A 23,914-nucleotide genomic window follows, 5' to 3' on the forward strand; every position below is an offset into this window, starting at 1 on the left:
GAAACTATCGCATCAACTAATACGCCACAATAAATTAACCTTGCCATAAATATAGTATACTTTTTAACAAACCCAATATTTTTATTTTTGTGTGCTGTCCTACAAGCTTGCTACATATCCTAACAGCTGATAGACAACGCCGGCTTTGCTAACTTTTGGGTATGCTTATATTCCGCCTGCTCATTTTTGTGTAATTATTTGTATAACTAGCTTATTGCAAAATATACGGCAAATAAAATGCCGGTATTTATTTTTTTTAATCTACTTAAGCTGTTAAGTACTTAATCGTTCTACTCGAAAGTTAATTTTCACTTTTTCTTTGCGGCTAGAAATTGTTGTCATGCTTGAAAGAGCAACAGTTGTTGGGAACTGCGTCATAAACGTACAACTGTTTACTACAATGTCGTTGTTATGATCGTAATTATGAGGTAATTCCCTCCATACCACTGAAACAATTTAATTATGAAAAATTCATTAATTCTTTTTCTGAAATTTTAATTTTAAACGCAGATACTTGATTTATTGATGTGTTTTTCGACAATTTTTTGTTTATCTGAGGATAATCATTATTTTAGTGTTATTACGTTTTATAGTTTTAAATTTGGTAACTTATTCATATATATTTGTGTAAACCATTTTAAATTAGAAACAAATTTTATTTAAAAAATTATTTGATCAGTTTTAACGCGGAACCTTGGCGCGACAGTCCCAACCCATTACCTGACTATGGGAAAATATAGGAATGGCATTGGTGGGCATAGGTGGCCGACTGTTGTGAACTGGGATCAAATAAAAAGTCTTTTCTTTAGGTAATAAAAAAATAACCTTATTAGGTTAATATATTTTTTTCAAATTTTTGATAGTTATGCTTAGGAAGCGTTACAAAAATTTTGAGAAAGCAATAGATTTTTGATTGGATAGAACTACAATTACAGGCAAAAAAGCCAGCCTGTAGTTTATTTTTACCGGTAATTTGCTTTAGACTGTCAAATTTCTAATTGTAAATTATTAAGGAATGCACAATGTAAATGTCAAGCGTCATGTATTTTTTCATTAATAATTGGTGATCCAGGCACAGTTGTTTAATAATGCATGCATGAAATTTTACCTACATTTTAATCAAAGCTTTTTGAGCAGTGTAGTCACAACTGCTGAAATAAAATTAAAAAGCATTTATATTAAATACTTGTAACCAACGTATTAAACACAAATTTAGTGTTTGGCCAGTAAACACGACAAAAAAGGGAAAAAATAATCGATTTTCAATAGCAGGATTATGACAAAAACAAAGCGCATATGTGAGTGCCTTTATTGCTGTCTCTCACTATCATCGATTTTTAGCTACGAATAAGGCAGTTAAAAAATAAGAATTAAAGCAGAGTCGGATATTTTACATCAGAAACGATAGCAAAATAAAATTAATACGTCAACACTTGTTTTTTTTTTAATTAAGTCTAACATTAGTATAAAAGAAGGTTATTACCTAACTAATCTTGCGCAAATTTAGGTATAAGTTAGTAACTATTAAACCATGAACATAAATATTTAAGAAATAAAAAGATAATGAGTTTTTCACAGCGTACTAGTGAAGCCAGCACACCTCAATATGGTGTTAAAAGTTATCTACATCACTTTTATGATGACTGTGCTGGTACAGATATGTGTGGCCCTACAGGTCCTCAGGTTTTTGAATCGAACGAAGCAAGAAAACAACCGTAAGTAACATAAAACAAAAAAATTCTCCTTTTATTTAGAAAAAGTAGACCAATTTCTATAAGTTTTTATAATTATGTTTACAATAGCATTAAATAGATATATTTTTCATACAAGATAACGAAGTTTAATTAAAAATAGCAATCAATCTAAGTAAAATAGTGAATGCAAATTATATTAACAGTACATGTTGTTAATGCAGTAATGAGCCGTGACATTTTCCCATCTAAAATGTTTTAATTATTTAGGCGACACAGCTTTATTTGCTGCGTGACCTGCATTATTAGCTTTGTTGTGGCCGTGTGTGGGATTACATTGTTTATAGTTAGCCTGCTAAAACCTGATTATAAGGTAAATGTAAAAAACATGTGTTTTGACTATTATTTTGTATGGATAATTCAGTATCGTAAGCCTTAATATTAGTTATGCATAATTTTCTAAAGTAAAATACACACTAAAAAATCTTATATTTTTACTGTTTATTAAATACAGAACGATGTGAGCCTTAACTTATCCAGCGATAAGTTCTATGAAATACGACTTGCGGGAGCGATTTTATTTTGCGTCGGAGGAACTTCGGTTTCTGTTTGTTTGTCATGGATTATTTTAAATAAACTAAATCAAATAAAGGAAGAACTCGAACGGGAGAAGTTTTACGTAAGAATTTTTATATTTACAGAGCAATAATCAAAACAACCAAGTTTACATAATTATTCTCTAAATGGCTTTTTTTAGAAGAGCGTTAGGTTGAAAAGGGGTAATAAAAAATGTTTTATAGTCAGTAAAATGGCGTTTTCGAGCATATGGTTTTCGGTAATATGACTGTAATGAATTTTATACAATTACAGACGAAAACACAGTATTAATTTTAAGTATTTCGATTTTTAATATATTACCAACACAATGCATAAATTAATTCATTTTAAACCAAATCAAAAATTACCGCATATCAGGTCAGTAATTAAATCCAACAGGCGTTTATTCTTTAATTTAAAGCAAATTGTCGTATATTGCGTTTGCTGTGCCATCTGCGGTCGAATCTAATAATGGAAAATCGATCGCGGTATATTTCGTGAAATGCATTTAATTTCAACCTCCACGCACGTCAATCGAAACACTGCCATTGAAAACAGCGTAGAGCGTTATAATAGTTATTGGTATTGATAAGGAAACCATATCCTAAGCGCAAATAACACGGGTTCAATGCTTATATTTTTATCTAGTGTCATATCGAACCAAAATCAAGCGTATTCGTTAGTTGGTTTCTATAAAATTAAAACGTATAAATTAAAACCAATTCGTAATTTTTTTCACAAACATATTTAAATATTTAAACAATTTAATGTTATTTGTTTAATTTATTTGCAGTATAAAGAAGAACGTAGGCATTTTTTAATACCTTGATTCAATTTTCTTGTTAAAGTCCAACGCCGTTTACAGAATTAGCCCGTATGTCTTTTGGCATATCGTTATTCTTAATGTGAAGAAGCCGACTTCACGTCCTAAACGTTGGGTAACTAGGCCGTTTGGTTCTGGGGTCCGTAAAAGTTTGTACCGTTTATAGTGGTTTACTTATGGGCGCTACAACATGGCTGTAGTGAAGATCAAACCCATGGTCTTAACCGCTTACCCTTACCCGATAAAAATATAACACCTATGCCCGGGGATACAAGAAAAAAAGGGGACAAGAAAAAGCCCTTATATTGTAAATGTTGTACGGAATGTTTAGGTGCCGTAGTGTGGTAAACCGGTCATTGCAGCGGGGAACGGACCGATTACTTTAGATTTGGAGCCACACCACCATTCGCCCTTCAGCCCAGCGAGATTTAACTAAACGTCAATGCCAAAAATCAAACCAAAAATGCCGTATATACACGTAAAAAAGTAACAACTAATTTTATCATCATTTTTTTAGAGTCGACTTCAAAATAGTTTTATACCTGACCCAATAGAAAAAACTGCGTGTAACGTTGAAACAAGTCAACCTCTAACTTCGACGCCAACAGGTTTACCACCAGCCTTGTACGAAGTTACTGCTATTCAACCACAGCTAGATGTCAGTAGTGAGACCAATTCTGATCAACGACCTGTACAGCCACTACCTAGTACTTCGAGCCAGTAGCTTTTCTTAAAAGAATTGGGTTTTATAAATGGTTTTTGAGATTTTATGTAACGGCAATTTAATGATTAAGAGTGTTTGGTTTTTTGTTATTACAAGTCCCTACTGCAGTTGTGTTTTTATTTTATTAAATTAATAATTATTTAGTTTGATATTTTAAATTATCGGGTTATTGTGTAGTACTTCTGCTGATAGAAAATGCAACTGACAGGACTATTATACTTCTTTTTTTTTGTATATATCTTTATCCTCGATGTGGGAAAGTCGAATGCGCGACTTAAACATAGAGTAACATAAGTTACTCCGACCCACTCTCGAGTTGCCTGTGGCAGTTTGGGATATTATAGAGACTTTAATTGCCCGGTAATTATGCTACTGATTAATTGCTGACTCAGCAGGAGTTAATACCGTTTATAGCGCCTTACTCAAGGGCGCTACAGCATGAGATCAGTGGGGATTGAACCCACGACCTCATGTGTGGTGTAGCAAAAGTTATTATCACTACACCACGCTGCCGGTTAATAATATACAAAGCTATCACACAGTCAACTTAAGAATGGGTCGAGTTAGACTGTAAATGTGGTCTTTCTATATCCGAATTAACTAACGTTAAGAAATTCAATAAAAATCAAGATTAACTTTACTATCAAAATTTTGTAGTTAAACTATATAAGATACTAAACAAACAATTTTATTTCTTTTTAAATTACCTATTCCTAGCTAACTAAACTGACACACAATTCAAATATGGCATATTTTGTTTTATTACGAACAATGAAATCACATGCCTACTGGAAATTCAAAATGAACATCTTTACCAGTGAGTTTCTTGTAAACTGCAGTGAATGTGTCCGTCTGTAAAAACAAAAAATTAAGTTAAAATTGAAGTAAAGGATTGTCCATGAATAAAACCTGATTTTCTGCATATTTATAGTATATATACACCACTTAATCCTCTGTAACAGATAATTACAAATTAGGCATTATGAAAATTTTTTAATCTTTTCTGGTAATATTTTGTGCATATTTTATATAAATCGACATTTCAGCAAAATGAAATTTTCACTAAATCAACATTTCACCAAAACGAAAAATTCGTAAACATGTTTTAAAATAAATTGAGGTCAACATTCTTAGGTTTCAGAATTTTTGAGACCATTTTTAAACTAAGATTCGAGTAAGAGGGAAAAAGGGTTAATAGAAAATGTCTTAATGTTGGTAGAGTCATTTTTTATGATATAACAGTAATCCACAATAAAATCTCTTAGTAACATAAAGCAGAAAATACATATATACTTAAATCACCAAAATACTGAAGTTATAAAAACCACTTTGGGATTTAGCCAGTCAAGTTAAACAAAAACTTTACTCTACAAATTAGCAAATACTACATATTACTATATACTATAAATGCGAACGCTGTATTGTACTACATACATGAAAAACCATTGCTTACCTTATGTTCAACATTATTCTGTTGGGCCTTGTCGAGATGAATCTTAATAATTCGAGAACAATCAAGTTTAACTCTGGTTCGTTTGCCGACAATCTCAGCGGGGAAAACCAAATCCTCCAAAATACTATCTTGGACGGCAGTCAATGTACGACTAAAGATTACATATATATTTTTTTTCTTAAATCGCAATTTTTTTGGGGGCAGAATAGTGTAAAATAAAATATTGTAAATATTTATCCTTAATGTGGAAAAGTCAAATTCAAAGCCCAATCAATACATTTTTTACCCCAGCCCATTATAAGGTTTTTATTGTCAGTTTGGGATATTATTGATCATACTGGTAAATGGTTAACTTGCCAATTAGTATAGGACTCGGTTTATAGCACCTTGCTCAGGGGTACTACAACAGAAAAGCAGTGAAGATCAAACCAAACACCCTTTATGTTTTAAAGTCATGTATTTAACCACTACACCATGCTGCCGGTGTAAAAAGTTTCGAGTTATAGAAAATATAATGACTGATAAGTTAGGGGGTGAAATACTGCTACAGCTACTAACTTTATTGTCTAAAATAGGGTATATCTTAAAACTTACCTGTTTGGTCTCTTCTGTCGATTCTTGATTCTTGTTTTTCTGGTGGGTTTGGGGAGAATTCTTCTCTGCAAAAAAATTGTAATGTTTATGTTTTGCTTTTCACACAAAAAAAGGTAATAGGCCTACCAAAATCATTACAACCACCTAATGAACACAACTTAATTCATTAAACCCAATTTTTTTAATTATACATTTTTATTAAAATAGTAATATATAACACTGTGAAAGAACCAACCATTTAAATAAATTATATTAAAGATTAACATGTATATATACAGGATATATGTATATACATTTATTGAAATATATATATATACAACTATATACATTTAGTAATTTTATACTTTTTTACAAAACTTAGATTTCTTTTATCATATTTTAGTTAATTAGTTTCATGCTGTTAAATTTAAGACATGTTATATCACAAACAGCATTTGAGAAACTAAACATAAACACTTTATTTAAAAATTACCTGTGCCACAACAATAATATGTTTGCCACTAAATTTCTTTTCCAACTCTCTGACAAGTCTAACTTGAATCTTTTGAAATTGTTTGAGTTGGGGAACGGGAACAAAAACAATGATCGCCTTCTTTCCACCTCCAATATCAACTTCCTAAAATGAAAATAATGTTATTTTTTACAAATCTAAGAAATTAAAAAATTTAAGTCTGCACACGTATATTTTGCATAAACTACTTAAAAACATGCCATTTTGATTAAAGATTTATAAACAATTATATATATCAAGTTTGGATTCTCATAACTAAAGCGAAAATGATTAATGTAAAAACTGGCAATAAATTTCTTAATAAAACATTCCCTTAGTCTATTTACCTTAGCTGCAGTGATATAAAGCTCTCGCAAATGTGTTTTTAAATCACTGTTGTTCTCTAACTCCAAAATAGCTTGTGAAATTGTTGATTCAAACTCATCTGGCCGTTCATTGTTGGCCTTAATGATTTTAGCCCCTGCACTAAACATCTTTGCAGACTAAAAATAAAAAAAGCGTTAAAAAATATTACGAAGAAACATGATTTTTTAGCTGTTTTGTAATTTTGATTTATTCTTAATATTGAACACAATTTTTATTTTTTTGCAAATAATATAAAAAATTATCGGGCTTACAGCAGTTTTTATTGTTTTATTTATTATGGTTTAAGTATATTCTACGATTTATTGGGATAAAACCAGAGATATAACTATGCCTACCTTTCTAACTAGCGGCCATGTAAAAGAGGGTTTGGTCACGTGATCATGGCAAAAGTAATTCAAGCGGTCAATAAAGTGTGGAAACATTTTTAAAAACAATATTTTATATTAACCTTTTTAATACTAGGGTTATTTTTATAAAAACAGTTGTTAAATTTATAAATTCAAAAAAATCTCAAAATTATTTTTTGTTGTTGACGAATTTAGTCGCTTCCATACTGTATTATTGAGATCATAAGTTAATCTAGGAAACTACTTAACTGAAAAGACTGACTGACTAAATTTTACCTAATAATTGTAAATTAAATAAGTGCTATTTCTCTCCTGTCCACTGTTGCGGTTTACTAAATTAACAAAGGCTTTTCTTACCATCTACTGTAAGTGTACATCCGATAAAGGAATATATAAAATAATGCATTTTCACAGTCAATTAATAATTGAATTTCTGATTTAAGATAAGCATGTGAGTCTTAACATAATTTTATTAATATAACTTTAAAGAATTTAAAACGAACATAAACGAATTTAAACTAGGAAAAATAAATACATTGAAGTGTGTAGATGGAGTAATAAAGTGCATTAAACTGAATTGTGTATAAGGAAATTTTAATTCCAAAAAACTTGTGTATAAGAAGTCAGAGGTAACATTTAAATAACGATAAATACTTATACAAGTTAAATTATAAATTTTAGCACTATAAAATAATTTTTTTTTTATAAATATTTAAATATATTTTTTATCTAGTAACATAAATAAAAATATGTCAGTACTGTAAATAAATAATTTGAGTAAAAAGTATGTAGAAAAAAAATTAAACATTGTCATAGTAAAATCACAATACCAACACAATTCACAAAACAACTAATTCTATTTATCTAAATGCAGAATATGTTGACAATGCATAGCTTTAAGTTGGGCAACAATAGTTTTTTCTATTTCAAAATTGTCTCTAACTTCATCTTGATTTAAATCGATCGAATGTTGCAATGTGTTTGTGACCAATATTACATGGCTCGATTTTGTTTTAAGCATATTTGCTATAACAACATTGTGCCTATACTTTTCCAATGCCCCCTTTGCCTTCAAAATTAAGAGTTTCTCATCAGTTTCAAGTTTAAATGTAACCACAAATGCATCTTTTATCCAATTTTGCATCATTAAAGTAAGAATTTTTGGCACTGCTTTCAGTTCAAGTTTTAATGTTTTAGTTGATTGTATTTTGTGCTCAGCCATTTCATTTCTGGGTATGTAAAAATCCGAAACAGCAGCAGCTAAATATATTATCGCCCTTGAATTGACAATTTGTAAGGCTAAACACACAGCTTGAAGGTAGTAAATATATTCATCAACTGTAACATAAGAAATAGAATGGAAATTTTTTTCAGTTGCCAGCATTTTATAATCTTTTACTGCATTAATAGCCTTATGATAAGTTATTGCATTAGGATTTAAACATGCCCCGTTGTCAACAACTAAAAATAAATTCATTAAAGTTTTTTCAAAATCCCCAGTGCTTAGTTTTCTAAGAAACGGAAACAGGCTTCCCTTTCGATGCAGAAATATAACTTGGTATCCATTTTTGAGGAAATACTCGGCAGACGCAGCTCCTCTAAATCCGGTGCTGAAGTTGTCGATGTATCTCACAGTGTTAATTTCAAGTGGGACTGTTGTACCTCCAGAAGTTACAAAAGCAAACTTGCTATTACCATTGTTGGTGGATTTAATAAAATGTTTGACACTTTCTACAGTAGTCTCGAAGTTTTGTGGCTTCTGTAAACCCAGCTTTTGTAATGACATATTCTTTTTTTAATTTTTATTAAGTTAATCTAAAATGAATAAAGTTTTTAAATATTGTTAGAATATAATTGGTTATTTATTTCTTTTTTTTATTTATTTTGGTTTTTTGAACATTGATAAAAGTAAATAATAAATACGATATACAATTAATATTACAACAATGCGACGAGAAAAAATGACAAAATCAATTTAATGATTTTTTTTTTTTTTTCGCGCATTGATAAAAGTAAATAATAAATACGATATACAATTAATATTACAACTTTGCGACGGGAAAAAATGACAAAATTAATTTAATGATTTAAAACCAAAAGTTCTGATGTTGACACGAAGATTTTATAGTACATTATGGCATGGTCACCAAACCCAGAGTTTTAAAACATGCCAAAACTATTAATGATTACATAAAGATTTTATTTCACAACAATACTGTTTCAAAAAGAGATAACATCCTTATCTGACTAAGTAAGCTTACAAATAGACTAAAGCATTCTTCATTGACGTCAAGTTATAACGGACTGCTTAGCTTACGAAACTTCATGCAACAATAAACGATCTCAAAATAATGTAACATTTAAACGATCAAAATAGAGGTTAGAAATAATCTTAATCACCCTTTCAAAATTTGCTAAGCGGTTAAAGTTAGAGAAAAGTTAGAAACGTCATGAATTATCGTAACGTGGTGTAAAAGGGGTAACACTAAAAGAAGGAATGAGGAAAACGAGGAAAACGAGGAATTGACACTAAAACGAGGAAATCGAGGAAAATGAGGAATCGAGGAATTATGGCAATACTAAAAGAAGGAATGGGGAAAGTGGGGAAAAGAGGGAAATTTTTTTCGCGGAAATCGCGGAAATAATTTTTTTTTATGTTTTAAAAATTAAATATAAGAATAAAAAAGCAGAAGAAAAACAAAACAAAAACAACGAAAACAAGTAAATAAGAAAACAAGGCAAGGAATAAGGAAATCGAAGAATAGGAAAACTAAAGAAACCAAGTTAAGGAAAATAAAGAAATCGAGGAATAATGAAAATAGAGAAATCGAGGTATAAGGTAATGGGAAAACCGAGGAATAAGAAAAAAGAGAAACCGAGGTATAAAGTAAAGGGAAAACCGAGGAATAAGAAAAAAGAGAAACCGAGGAATGAGAAAAAAAGAGAAACCGAGGAATAAGGTAATGGAGAAACTGAGGAATAAGAAAAATGGGGAAACCGAGGAATAAGAAAAATAAAGAAATCGAGGAATAATAAAGATAGATAAATCGAAGTATAAGGTAATGGGAAAACCAAGAAATAAGGAAAATAGAGAAACCGAGGAATAAGAAAAATAAAGAAATCGAGGAATAAGTCAGTAACACAAATTAAAGTGCAAATATCTTACCGGTGAATAATCCAAAAAAAAAAAAATGATTCAAATTATTTTTTTTTTAAATTTTACAATATTAAACTTGTAAAAATTGCTTTAAACAACTTTATTCTTTAAATTTTGTTCCTATCATTTTTATTCTTCATTTTCAATCCCACATTTTTAACCAAACAAACAGACAAAGGGGCTTTTGACGCTATTTTTGTTTTTGTTAAGTCATGAACTTGTTTTCTATGTGAAAAGGTCTTTCTCGCTTACACGTTTCAAGATTAAGTCAGTATAATATAAAAATGGGATCAAAGGCATCTTTGCATTTACAGGAAGAAGAGATTGAGGCAATACAAAAAGAAACTGGCTGTAAGTTTTTTTTTGGCGTATTGTTAAATAAAATTTTTGTTTGTAATATACTTAATTTTGTATTATTTGTGTAGCTAATAATTTAAGTTTGTTTATTAATATGTATTGCTTTTATTTTAGTTTTGTCAAACCAAATAATAAGGCTGTTCTGCCGCTTCACCAGTCTGGATAAGGAACAAAATGGATTTTTAACGTAAGTTTATTATTAAATAAAAAAATTGCTTTTAAAAGAGATAGTATAGAACTTTTACTTACATTACAAGTTATCGGAATAGCATACGCTTTTCCACAACAAGGATAAATATTTTTTTAGGTTTTTAAAGCAACTTTTAATTTATTTTAATTTTTTAGACGGGACGACTTTCTTAGAATTCCAGAACTCGCTATAAACCCCCTAGCTGATCGAATTGTTGATTCATTTTTTGTTGATGGGTAATTTAAACATGTAGTAACTTAATGTAGTATGTTTGTATCATACCTAAATAATTGTATACCATTTATCCCTGGTTTATGTACAAAAAAATAAAAATGGTATATATATATATTTTTAATGATTTTAAAAACCTATTTATTATGTAATTTTTTTTTAAGTTTTTAAAAATTATTACTTAGCGTGTTTTTGGTCTATTTCAAAATAAATTAAGTTATTGTTCAACTCTTAGATTGGAAACTGTAAATTTTCCCCAATTCATGAGGATATTGGCTCACTTTCGTCCAGTTAATGATAAAACTTTGGACGGCGCTTTGAACAGCAGAATAAACAAACTCAAATGTAAGTTTATTTTTTTATTTTTTTAATATTTATATTATAAAAGATGACTGTTTTTGTTTTATTCCATTTTATTTATGATGTCATATGATATTGAATTTATTTTAATGCACACAAGAATAACACTTACATCCAATTTAGTTAGATTGAATAATAATTGTGGTTTTTATAACTGTTTCAATTTATGAAATTTATTTTAGTTGTTTTCTCACTTTATGATTATGACAAGGATGATAAAATCTCGAAGTCCGAACTTTTACAGGTCAGTATTTTTGATAAAATGTTTACTGTGGTTTGTTTTATTGTGGTATTTTATTTGTAAAAACTTACAGTTAAGGCTTCTAAAATGTCATTTTTAAAATATTTCTAGTAAAATAAAAATAGACATTTCTGTGAAATTGATTTAAAATTTTTTATTAAAGAAAAATTTTGTATATATAGCCTATACAGTTAATTTTTATATTTTAAATAGATTTTGAAGTTATTGGTGGGTGCTAATATCAATCAGGATCAATTAAGTCATATTGCTGAGCGAACTTTACTTGAATCTGACACCAACCAAGACAGAACAATCAGCTTTGAAGAGTTTAGACAGGTTTGTAATGTCATAAATGTTACAAGTAAAAAAAACTTTTGTAACTTTTTAGGATGTTAACAGTTTTATTAATTCTAAAAACTGGCATAATGTAGTAGTCAAACTGCTTGGCTAACTATATAAGGTCATGAGTTTGATTCCGACTGCTTTAATCTCTTTGCGCTTTTAAGTAAGGTGCTATAAAAAAAACGACTTTTGCTAGGCCCAATGCTAATCAGCTATTTAAATCATAACACATTATGTTTTTAACAACTCAAACTGTCAAAGATAACTCAGGGCTATATAAGTATAACAAATAGTGTTCTATGTTAAAACCATATGGCAGTTTTTTCTACTTTAAAGATAAATATGCACAAAAAAAATAAAAATTTAATTTTTACATAATATTTAAACTTTCCTTAATTAATATATTTGTTTTTAAATTTTTTTTAGGTTATGGGAAAATGTGAATTGGACATGAAAATGAGTGTTCGATTTTTGGATTAAGATTATCCTATGTTATATACAATTTAATGACATTTTAAACATAAACGTTATGTTGTAATTACAAGCTGCTTTATTATGCCATTATATTAATACTATTATTATTCTTACTATAATCTTTTATCAGTATTTTTATTGTTTATGTATCATTGATTTATTACAAAAATTTAATTACTGTTTTATTTCAAACTAACTACTCTTATTTTAAATAGTTTTTATATAGCAAAATAAAGCACAATTTTTTTTTCTCAAACAAACTCTTTAAAAATTGTAATTTTTTAAAACTTAAAAATATATCAAATACCATTAAGGGTTGCTGTTATAGAGAAATATGCAATGCAATATTAACTGTGTTTATTGTAAATAAATGTTGTAACATAATAAGTTTTTGTGTTCTCTTTTTTTTAAATTAAAATTAGGATCATGGCAAGTTTATGGTTCTAATTTTTAATTTATATTACAGTTACGATTCTTTAGAAAAGTTTATGTATTTTTCCTACATAAACCTTATTCCGTAACCTCTACAGGGTACGAATTAATGTTTAAAAAACGATTCGCTAAAAATGAGGTCGCATTTTTAGAGCAATTATTAGGTTCAAGTCATAATCTTCGTTTTTTTTGTAACACTTGACGCGTTGCGTGGCATTTTTAAAATGTAACGTATTGTTAAACAATCGTTAATAATATTTTAATTCTTTTAAGGCTGTGTTATGCATTTCAAAAATTGCGCAACAACTGAACGATCTCGGGAGCGAAATTTACGCATTGCCAAAACATGGAAAGTTATTGTTATTAAATGCCCTATAGTAACCTAAATTTACGCAGGATTATGATGATGTAATTAAATTAGTGTGAAACCGGTGTAAAATAGATCGTAAAAATATACACGAGAGTTTTGTCACTGCCTGAACCTTTTTTGGTTGATTCGCTATTTCTAATATATTTGTAAAAAACGATTCGCTAATTTTTAAAAACGATTCGCTTTTAGCGAATAGCGACCCGTTATTTCGTTCCCTGCTCTACATATGTAATTAAAAAATTATTATTAATTTATAATGGCAATAATTTATACATTTTGTTATATTAACAGTTATCATAATTTAATGGTTATTACCAAATCACTTGGTACTTTTTTACAGTTTTTTTACAGGTTTATTTTTAAAACTTTGGAAACCACAAACTTGACATGATCCCTAAATGTTATTGTCAAAAAATATAATAAATCTGGATCAAAGTCCAGTTGTACAAATATAAAATTTTTGGCAAGATAATGGTTCAGAGGTAAAAAACATGCATTTTTTTCTTATTTACAAAAAATACTTGAAAACAAATACGAAGTTAGACTTGGATCAAAATTTTACACAAAAATTACATTTGAACTCGAAATATAAACATAATAAAGAAACAACTATTGCAGTAAATTCACACAAATTGAATATTTAACTTTGTTAAAAAAGAGAAAAATTATTGGACCACTAGTACTTTACGGTTTTAAAAAAACACTATACTTTGGCAAGTTCAACCTTATTTTCTCCTAGCTGACTATATTCAGTACTTTACGATCCTAAGATTTTCCAAACTACAAATGAACTAATTTTTTTTTTCAAACTACAAATGAACTAATTTAAATAATGACCTACAAAACAATAAAAACCACAAAATATCAAAATTTAAATGATCTAATTAATCAAAACAATGAAACATGCATTTAAAAAATATGTTGAATTAAAATCTGATAAGAACAAGATAGCAGTAAACCAATGGAACACAAACACCTAACACTATACAAAATTATTAAACAGCATGATTCATACAGACACAGTAGACTTCTGAGTATAAAAATGATAAAAAAACACCATTAGTTGTACAATTATTATCAAGACAAACCATTAAAGTTTTGTATTATAGTAATCTTCTGGTGTGAACCTGTTTAAACAAATATATTCATTTACAAAATATTTTTAACTACTAATTTTAGCCAGTGCAGTACTGCATAAAAAAATGATCATAAATCGTTTTAGTTTATAGTTTGGAATTAAAAGTAATTCTATCAATAAAGGATAGTGGTTACTAAATGGGAATTGATTTACCTAGATTGAACAAAAAATATAAACTTTTTTTTTACCTTGCAGATATATATTTGTTCCAGGTTGTGGATATAGAGAATGTGAGGCACCAGTATCTCTATTTTCATCTTCGAAACTTTCGTTTCGAGGTCTAGTAACCAATATAAATGTGGGCATTAAAATATATAAACCCATAACAAATTATTGTTTATTCCAACTTGTACGACATGAAATTTTATCCAACTTGTTGTTAAATTAGTCATTTAATGTAGACCTTTTAAATACAGCAGTTTTATAAGTGTTTAGCTTTACGATACATAAAAGTTACTACAACAACTTACAAGGTAGTTTCAGGAACAGTTTCACTTGCAGCCTAAAAAATTGTTAACAAAATTTCAAAAAGTAGGTCACTATTTTTAATTTCATAGCATTGCTTATTTAATATAAGTAACAATATTATTAATTTCTATAAATAAGTAATCTTACCGAAAGCAAATTGTCACTTGAAGGGTATTGAACAAATCCATGAGGCGCACTTAAAATAATAAAATTTGATTTAAAAAAAGGCAGTCAGCAGATAAATTATCTGAAAAAATGTTCTAAAATATCTAAAAGCAATTCAAGACTACATCAGAAAAACCCTTTTTCTGATCTGTCTTGTTACACTTTGTTCAGGCTGTGAAGTAAGCCGTTCCATGTCAAGGATAATAGTATTAAAAAAAGGCACTTAACAGCGCTTGGCAGTTAGCACCCGAAAATGCACTTACTTCCTTTCATGACTGTAGGGATCCGCTTTATTTTCTGCAGGATCAACACCTTCACCAGAAATATTAACCATTGGTTCAGTGATTTCATCATTCTTTATATTCTCAAAAACCTCAGTAGTATAACTATCACCTTTAACCAATTTCTGATTACTTTTTATAAGTGACTCTTCATTTTGTGCACTCAGGAGAGAATCACTGTCAAATTGGGTATTCAAAAATTTATTTAAAAGATAAGATAAATATTTTAAAATTTAAACTTACCTTGATAAGCTTACAGCTTCACTTCTAATTGACCTTGCTTGTCTAGATAAAAAAAATGCAAAACATATTGTAAAACTAAAAATGAAAACTAAGTTTAATGTGCAAGCCAAACTTCACAGCCTAAACACAGAATCACTGCAACCACTAATACCTCTTTTCACACAAGAGATGAGCTAGTATAAAAATGATTGCAAAAGCAACAACACCAAAAACAATTTTTATCCATAAAAGACCACTTCCATGAACAGAAGATGCATCAGTTTGAAATTTTGAATTGGCACTAGCAGTAGCATTCACAACAGCTACAAAATAAATGGAAAAAATATCAAATATTGATCAGCCACATAAATATATTAAACCTAAGAAAACATGCAGAAACCTTCACTAATAATTTTTAATAAACCATATTGTTATTTATTGTATAAGTAGGAAGGGCTAGTTGAGAATTTGTACAAAACAAACTAATTTTCGCAATAACATTCTATGGTAATAAACACTTTTAAATTTTTAACACATGCAGATTAAGCAATAGTACGACCCAGTGCCATTGACTTTACCAGTAAAGCTTTTCGTTACGCCACATTCAGTACTAGTCATGTTGCCTGGCCTTAAAACAAAAAGTTGTTATTAAACTTAATACTTTAACTAATCTACCAAGATAACAGTTTTTTTAATTTTAAATGTAAATTTTTTACAATAAAATAAACAAACAAATATACATGGTTATTAAAATAATGACGTACAAACAATTTTTTACAATATTGAATCCAGCTGGACAAATACAGCACCAATAAGAAATTCCATTCTTAGCTACTAAATAGATGGCGTCCATAGAACTTAGAAATTCATCAGAAAACCAACACATTTTAGAAGAAATAACAGGAGCAGTAAAGCTACATGGCAAAGCCGAGAATAACCAGAAAAACAGGTAAGACTTCGAAAGCCCAGTTATTTGACTTGTTTTTTGATAGGATTTTTGGAATGCAATAGCGGTTTGGTAAAAAAAAAATTTTTTTTCTGTGCCCAAAACACAAAACAGAATGGACGCCAAAAAAATTCCAAAAACATTAAATAGGGCAGTAGATATAGGAAGTAGGATTGTTACCAAAATACATATACAAAAATCAAAATGCCATATATTTTGCTTTGTTTTTTTATGGTATTCTTGAGTTGTTATTTTATTTTGATCAATAGATGCATCTTCATTTGAGCTCATTTCATGTAGCAAAAGAAAATATATCATTATTCCAAAAAAGAAAAATACAGCATTAAATGAAAAACACATAATTGCTACCCAAAGAATTAACAATAACTCAGACAGTGCTATTTGTTTATTTTTTTCCGCAGCAAATTTTTGAAAGCCAAATGAAGTTTGACAGGTTTGAAAGTAGAACACCTTATTGATAAGAACCAATATGGTTGATAGAAGATCACTAAACAAAATTCCAAAAATTAAGAATCCAACAAGAAAAACAAGTAAATGAAACAAATTTACCAAAAAAGCAAATCCCATTGTAAACAAAATTAATAGAAAGTTTGGAAAAAACAATCCTAAAACGGAGGCAGTTAAGAAACCAATCAAATCAAAACAAGTTTTTATAAAGTCTACAGCCATTTCAGAAAAAGCTAAAACAAAGTAGATGCAAAACATTTTCTTCTCTTTGCTAGCTAAATTAAACCACCACCTTTCTGCCAGAGAGCTGACAGAGAGTAGCAGAGAATTTTGCTTGGGCGGATAATTATAAAAAAACAGTGATTCCAAATATTTTATAATCGTACAATACAAAAAATAACGGGGTAAAATAGCCCCTTCAAAGGAAAAAAAATTAAAACCAAACCTAATATAGAACAAGTTAGCAAGGTTATTAACACTTTAAAATTAAAATAAAATTAAACAAAACATTGAAAAACTGTTAAAAGCAGGGGTAAACTTTTGTACTGAACTGAAATACGTGTTATTACTGACGTCACAAATCGGGGGTTTTGACAACTTACCTATCATGTCGCTCCAATTTATTTTTGATATTTTGTGGAGGACAACGTACCCAACCAAGACATACCTTCAAAAAAGTGAACAAAATATTAGAAAGTGGTCAAATGCAGGTGTAAACTTTGTGTTTTCGTAATATACGCTATATAAGTGACGTCACAAATCGGGGGTTTTGACAACTTACCTATCATGTCGCTCCAATTTATTTTTAATATTTTGTAAGGAACAACGCACCCAACCACGACATATCTTCAAAAAAGTGAACAAAATATTAGAAAGTGGTCAAATACAGGTGTAAATTTTGTGTTTTCGTAATATACGCTATATAAGTGACGTCACAAATCGGGGGTTTTGACAACTTACCTATCATGTCGCTCCAATTTATTTTTGATATTTTGTAAGGAACAACGCACCCAACCACGACATACATTTAAAAAAATGAACAAAATATTAGAAAGTGGTCAAATACAGGTGTAAACTTTGTATTTTTGTAATATACGCTATAGAAGTGACGTCACAAATCGGGGGTTTTGACAACTTACCTATCATGTCGCTCCAATTTATTTTTGATATTTTGTAAGGAACAACGCACCCAACTACGACATACCTTCAAAAAAGTGAACAAAATATTAGAAAGTGGTCAAATACAGGTGTAAACTTTGTATTTTCGTAATATACGCTATATAAGTGACGTCACAAATCGGGGGTTTTGACAACTTACCTATCATGTCGCTTCAATTTATTTTTGATATTTTGTAAAGAACAACGCACTTAATTACCACATATCTTCAAAAAAGTGAACAAAATATTAGAAAGTGGTCAAATACAGGTGTTAACTTTGTATTTTCGTAATATACGCTATATAAGTGACGTCACAAATCGGGGGTTTTGGCAACTTACCTATCATGTCGCTCCAATTTATTTTTGATATTTTGTAAGGAACAACGCACCCAACCACGACATATTTTCAAAAACTGAACAAAATATTAGAAAGTGGTCAAATACAGGTGTAAACTTTGTATTTTCATAATATACGCTATAGAAGTGACGTCACAAATCGGGGGTTTTGACAACTTACCTATTATGTCGCTCCAATTTTGATAATCACACTTGTTAAAAGTATGCTAGACTGTTCTTTACAATCGGTTTTAACCAACAACCTTACTCTAAGTTTAATAGAACAAGATTTTAGGGAACTTAAATAAACAAATCTTTATTGTAAACGTAGTTCTGGTTTGGACCATTTCGTAAAGCAATATCATAAAGAAATTATTGAAACCGAAAACAGTTTTCAAGCGAATTCATTAATTTAAAAATGGGTAGGAAACTTATTAAGGAAAATAAAACATAAGCAAAAACACAACCTTTAAAGCAAAAAAGAAGTCCCCATTTAAAATGACGCTGTTGGTGGTTTCTTCATTTAAAAAGCAAAAACGCAGAAACAAGGGATTTTACACGAATCAGCGAAAAGGCTAAAATTTGAAATTACGTCATCAAATTCACGGCCTTTACCATCGGTAGATTAACAAAATTTATTACAAAAACACTCCATAAACCAATTAAAAATTAAAACAATTGAGATGATAAATGCTGACATTTAAAATATTACGAATCTAATTGGTCTATACGATAATTTTTTAAAGTTACCAATTTTTGTGATATCGCTTTTAAAAATGTTGATAATCAAAATATACATTGGCTTGACTTGGCAACAATAATTTATTATCACTCCAATGATATGCATAATAAAATAATGCAATATTACATTAATTACAACATCTGTTGGTTTTCAAAATACGTCGTCGATGCCTATTTAACTTCTTTAGTGCATGTGGATAATTTTTCTTACTTAGCCATTTTAAATAGAATTAAATTATTAAAACACCCTTTAAAATTTGGAAAAATGATATTTAATTAGGATGACACTTTACAAAATTGCAAATTTTTTTCAAAATTGTGGAGTGAACATTTTATGTCAATATATTTTGGAATGCCGTTGTTGGGTACGTTGTCCTCAAAAATATAAAAAATAAATTGGAGCGACATGATAGGTAAGTTGTTAAAACACCCGATTTGTGACGTCACATATATAGCGTATATTACGAAAACACAAAGTTTATACCTGTATTTGACCACTTTCTAATATTTTGTTCACTTTTTTGAAGATCTGTCGTTGTTGGGTACGTTGTCCTCCACAAAATATCAAAAATAAATTGGAGCGACATGCTAGGTAAGTTGTCAAAACCCCCGATTTGTGACGTCACTTATATAGCGTATATTACGAAAATACAAAGTTTACACCTGTATGTGACCACTTTCTAATATTTTGTTTACTTTTTTGAAGATATGTCGTAATTAAGTGCGTTGTTCTTTACAAAATATCAAAAATAAATTGAAGCGACATGATAGGTAGGTTGTCAAAACTCCCGATTTGTGACGTCACTTATATAGCGTATATTACGAAAATACAAAGTTAACACCTGATTTTGACCACTTTCTAATATTTTGTTCACTTTTTTGAAGGTATGTCGTGGTTGGGTGCGTTGTTCATTACAAAATATCAAAAATAAATGTGGAGCGACATGATAGGTAAGTTGTCAAAACCCCCGATTTGTGACGTCACTTATATAGCGTATATTACAAAAATACAAAGTTTACACCTGCATTTGACCACTTTCTAATATTTTGTTCACTTTTTTAAAGATATATCGTTGTTGGGTACGTTGTCCTCCACAAAATATCAAAAATAAATTGAAGCGACATGATATGTAAGTTGTCAAAACCCCCGATTTGTGACGTCACTTCTATAGCGTATATTACGAAAATACAAAGTTTACACCTGTATTTGACCACTTTCTAATATTTTGTTCACTTTTTTGAAAATATGTCGTGGTTGGGTGCGTTGTTCCTTACAAAATATCAAAAATAAATTGGAGCGACATGATAGGTAAGTTGTCAAAACCCCCGATTTGTGACGTCACTTATATAGCGTATATTACGAAAATACAAAGTTTACACCTGTATTTGACCACTTTCTAAAATTTGTTCACTTTTTTGAAGATATGTCGTTGTTGGGTACGTTTTCCTCCACAAAATATCAAAAATAAATTGAAGCAACATGAAAGGTAAGTTGTCAAAACCCCCGATTTGTGACGTCACTTATATAGCGTAATTACGAAAATACAAAGTTTACACCTGTATTTGACCACTTTCTAATATTTTGTTCACTTTTTTGAAAGTATGTCGTGGTTGGGTGCGTTGTTCCTTACAAAATATAAAAAATAAATTGGAGCGACATGATAGGTAAGTTGTCAAAACCCCCGATTTGTGATGTCACTTCTATAGCGTATGTTACGAAAATACAAAGTTTACACCTGTATTTGACCACTTTCTAATATTTTGTTTAATTTTTTGAAAAAATGTTGTTGTTGGGTACGTTGTCCTCCACAAAATATCAAAAATAAATTGGAGCGACATGATAGGTAAGTTGTCAAAACCCCCGATTTGTGACGTCACTTATATAGCGTATATTACGAAAATACAAAGTTTACACCTGTATTTGACCACTTTCTAATATTTTGTTTACTTTTTTGAAAGTATGTCGTAGTTGGGTGCGTTGTTCCTTACAAAATATCAAAAATAAATTGGAGCGACATGATGGGTAAGTTGTCAAAACCCCCGATTTGTGACGTCACTTCTATAGCATATATTACGAAAATACAAAGTTTACACCTGTATTTGACCACTTTCTAAAATTTTGTTCACTTTTTTAAAAATATGTCGTTGTTGGGTACGTTGTCCTCCACAAAATATCGAAAATAAATTGAAGCTACATGATAGGTAAGTTGTCAAAACCCCCGATTTGTGACGTCACTTATATAGCGTATATTACGAAAATACAAAGTTTACACCTGTATTTGACCACTTTCTAATATTTTGTTCACTTTTTTGAAAGTATGTCGTGGTTGGGTGCGTTGTTCCTTACAAAATATCAAAAATAAATTGAAGCGACATGATAGGTAAGTTGTCAAAACCCCCGATTTGTGATGTCACTTCTATAGCGTATGTTACGAAAATACAAAGTTTACACCTGTATTTGACCACTTTTTAATATTTTGTTTAATTTTTTGAAAAAATGTTGTTGTTGGGTACGTTGTCCTCCACAAAATATCAAAAATAAATTGGAGCGACATGATAGGTAAGTTGTCAAAACCCCCGATTTGTGAAGTCACTTATATAGCGTATATTACGAAAATACAAAATTTACACCTGTATTTGACCACTTTCTAATATTTTGTTTACTTTTTTGAAAGTATGTCGTAGTTGGGTGCGTTGTTCCTTACAAAATATCAAAAATAAATTGGAGCGACATGATGGGTAAGTTGTCAAAACCCCCGATTTGTGACGTCACTTCTATAGCGTATATTACGAAAATACAAAGTTTACACCTGTATTTGACCACTTTCTAATATTTTGTTCACTTTTTTGAAGATATATCGTGGTTGGGTACGTTTTCCTCCACAAAATTTTAAAAATAAATTGGAGCGACATGATAGGTAAGTTGTCAAAACCCTCGATTTGTGACGTCACTTATATAGCGTATATTACGAAAATACAAAGTTTACACCTGTATTTGACCACTTTCTAATATTTTGTTCACTTTTTTGAGAATATGTCGTGGTTGGGTGCGTTGTTCCTTACAAAATATCAAAAATAAATTGAAGCGACATGATAGGTAAGTTGTCAAAACCCCCGATTTGTGACGTCACTTATATAGCGTATATTACGAAAATACAAAGTTTACACCTGCATTTGACCACTTTCTAATATTTTGTTCACTTTTTTGAAGATATGTCGTGGTTGGGTACGTTGTCCTCCACAAAATATCAAAAATAAATTGGAGCGACATGATAGGTAAGTTGTCAAAACCCCCGATTTGTGACGTCAGTAATAACACGTATTTCAGTTCAGTACAAAAGTTTACTCCTGTTTTTAACAGTTTTTCAATGTTTTGTTTAATTTTATTTTAATTTTAAAGTGTTAAGAACTTTGCCAACTTATTCTATATTAGGTTTGGTTTTAATTTGTTCCCTTTAAAGGGGCTATTTTACCCCGGTATTTTTTGTATTGTACGATTATAAAATATTTGGAATCACTATTTTTTATAATTATCCGCCCAAACAAAATTCTCTGCTACTCTCTGCCAACTCTCTGGCAGAAAGGTGGTGGTTAAATTAAAACACATACTCCAGTTTACCCAAGTACCTATAAACTATACATAATCGAATGGATCGAATGGATCGTATGGATCGCATGGATCGCATGGATCGCATGGATCGCATGGATCGCATGGATCGAATGTATAGCAAATGGTTATCGAATGGATCAAATAGATAGAATGGAACAAAAATATTGCATAAATTAAACCCTAACCCCGACCCTTATCCATTCAGAATAAGCCTAATGCATGTGATCCATTCGGTACATTCGATCCGTTTGGTCCATTCGATTTATTCGAAAACCATTTGATATACGTTCGGTAACATTCTATTTATTTTATCCATTCAATCCATTTGATCCAGTATAGTTTATAGGTACCGCGATATTTCTGCCAGAGAGTAGCAGAAAATTTTGCTTGGGCGGATATTTATAAAAAATGGTGATTCCACATAATTTTAAATCGCACAACGAAATATAGCGGTAAAATACCTCCTTCAACCGGAACAGATTGAACCAAACCTAATATAAAATAAGTTAACAAGGTTTTTAAAACATTAAAATAAATTTACCCAAAGCATTAAAAAATTGTATATGGCAGGAGTAAACGTTCATACTAAACTAAAATACGTTATAACCATGAGGTTACAAATTGGGGGTTTTAACATTTTACCTATCACGGCGCTCCAATTTATTTTACATATTTTGTGAAGAACAACGTACCCAACAATAAAATACCTTTAAAAAAGTAAACAAAATATTAATAAATGGTCAAATGCAGTTGTAAACTTTGTATTTTCGTAATACACGCTATATAAGTGACGTCACAAATTAGGGGTTTTGACAACTTACCCATCATGGCGCTTCAATTTTTTTTACATATAACTACAAAATATTTTTATAAATGTGAACAAAATATTAGAAAGTGGTCAATAGAGGTGTAAACTTTAAATTTTTGTAATATACGCTTTATAAGTGACGTCACAAATTGGGGAATTTGAATTAGAAGGCATTTTGCAAGAATGGGTTGAAGTAAATATCAATAGGTAATAAAATAGTGTAGCTTATTGTGCATAAACTAACCTTTCATTCACATTAAAAACAATTAAATTTAACTATTTCACATTTGGTGGCAATCATTTCTGTAATCGT

The 23,914-nt window shown here is 29.8% G+C and overlaps 5 protein-coding genes across 6 annotated transcripts; 2 read left to right on the top strand and 3 right to left on the bottom strand.

Moving 5' to 3' along the window:
- Positions 1-1,515: 1,515 nt before the first annotated feature.
- Positions 1,516-3,924, top strand: LOC145749456 (neurensin-1-like). The gene is made up of 4 exons (XM_082565222.1): positions 1,516-1,715; positions 1,962-2,064; positions 2,206-2,370; positions 3,629-3,924. The coding sequence occupies exons 1-4, from the start codon at positions 1,564-1,566 to the stop codon at positions 3,833-3,835; spliced, it is 627 nt and encodes a 208-aa protein (XP_082421348.1). The 5' UTR covers positions 1,516-1,563; the 3' UTR covers positions 3,836-3,924.
- A 654-nt stretch (positions 3,925-4,578) lies between these two features.
- On the bottom strand, positions 4,579-7,134 carry LOC145749458 (small ribosomal subunit protein eS7-like). The gene is made up of 6 exons (XM_082565223.1): positions 7,095-7,134; positions 6,720-6,875; positions 6,355-6,498; positions 5,883-5,947; positions 5,289-5,439; positions 4,579-4,687 (listed from the first exon to the last, which is right to left on the bottom strand). Exons 2-6 carry the CDS (start codon positions 6,864-6,866, stop codon positions 4,613-4,615), a joined length of 582 nt encoding a protein of 193 aa, XP_082421349.1. The 5' UTR covers positions 6,867-6,875; positions 7,095-7,134; the 3' UTR covers positions 4,579-4,612.
- Positions 7,135-7,749: 615 nt separating this feature from the next.
- LOC145750437 (uncharacterized) lies at positions 7,750-8,915 on the bottom strand. Its single transcript, XM_082566474.1, has one exon. It carries the CDS (start codon positions 8,890-8,892, stop codon positions 7,963-7,965), a length of 930 nt encoding a protein of 309 aa, XP_082422600.1. The 5' UTR covers positions 8,893-8,915; the 3' UTR covers positions 7,750-7,962.
- Positions 8,916-10,446: 1,531 nt separating this feature from the next.
- Positions 10,447-12,840, top strand: LOC145749369 (calcineurin B homologous protein 1-like). The gene is made up of 7 exons (XM_082565118.1): positions 10,447-10,614; positions 10,735-10,807; positions 10,966-11,046; positions 11,277-11,386; positions 11,584-11,645; positions 11,856-11,978; positions 12,411-12,840. The coding sequence occupies exons 1-7, from the start codon at positions 10,548-10,550 to the stop codon at positions 12,462-12,464; spliced, it is 570 nt and encodes a 189-aa protein (XP_082421244.1). The 5' UTR covers positions 10,447-10,547; the 3' UTR covers positions 12,465-12,840.
- LOC145749368 (uncharacterized) lies at positions 12,778-17,247 on the bottom strand. 2 transcript variants are annotated; one of them, XM_082565116.1, is made up of 9 exons: positions 16,299-17,247; positions 16,113-16,162; positions 15,707-15,857; positions 15,556-15,597; positions 15,295-15,489; positions 15,014-15,062; positions 14,869-14,900; positions 14,587-14,678; positions 12,778-14,387 (listed from the first exon to the last, which is right to left on the bottom strand). In XM_082565116.1, exons 1-9 carry the CDS (start codon positions 17,204-17,206, stop codon positions 14,338-14,340), a joined length of 1,569 nt encoding a protein of 522 aa, XP_082421242.1. In that variant the 5' UTR covers positions 17,207-17,247; the 3' UTR covers positions 12,778-14,337. The 2 variants fall into 2 exon arrangements, with proteins under 2 accessions (XP_082421242.1, XP_082421243.1); XM_082565117.1 differs by having other exon boundaries at positions 16,113-17,247.
- Positions 17,248-23,914: the final 6,667 nt, after the last annotated feature.

This window comes from Corella eumyota, chromosome 4, assembly GCF_963082875.1.
Source record: "Corella eumyota chromosome 4, kaCorEumy4.1, whole genome shotgun sequence".
NCBI lineage: Eukaryota > Metazoa > Chordata > Ascidiacea > Phlebobranchia > Corellidae > Corella > Corella eumyota.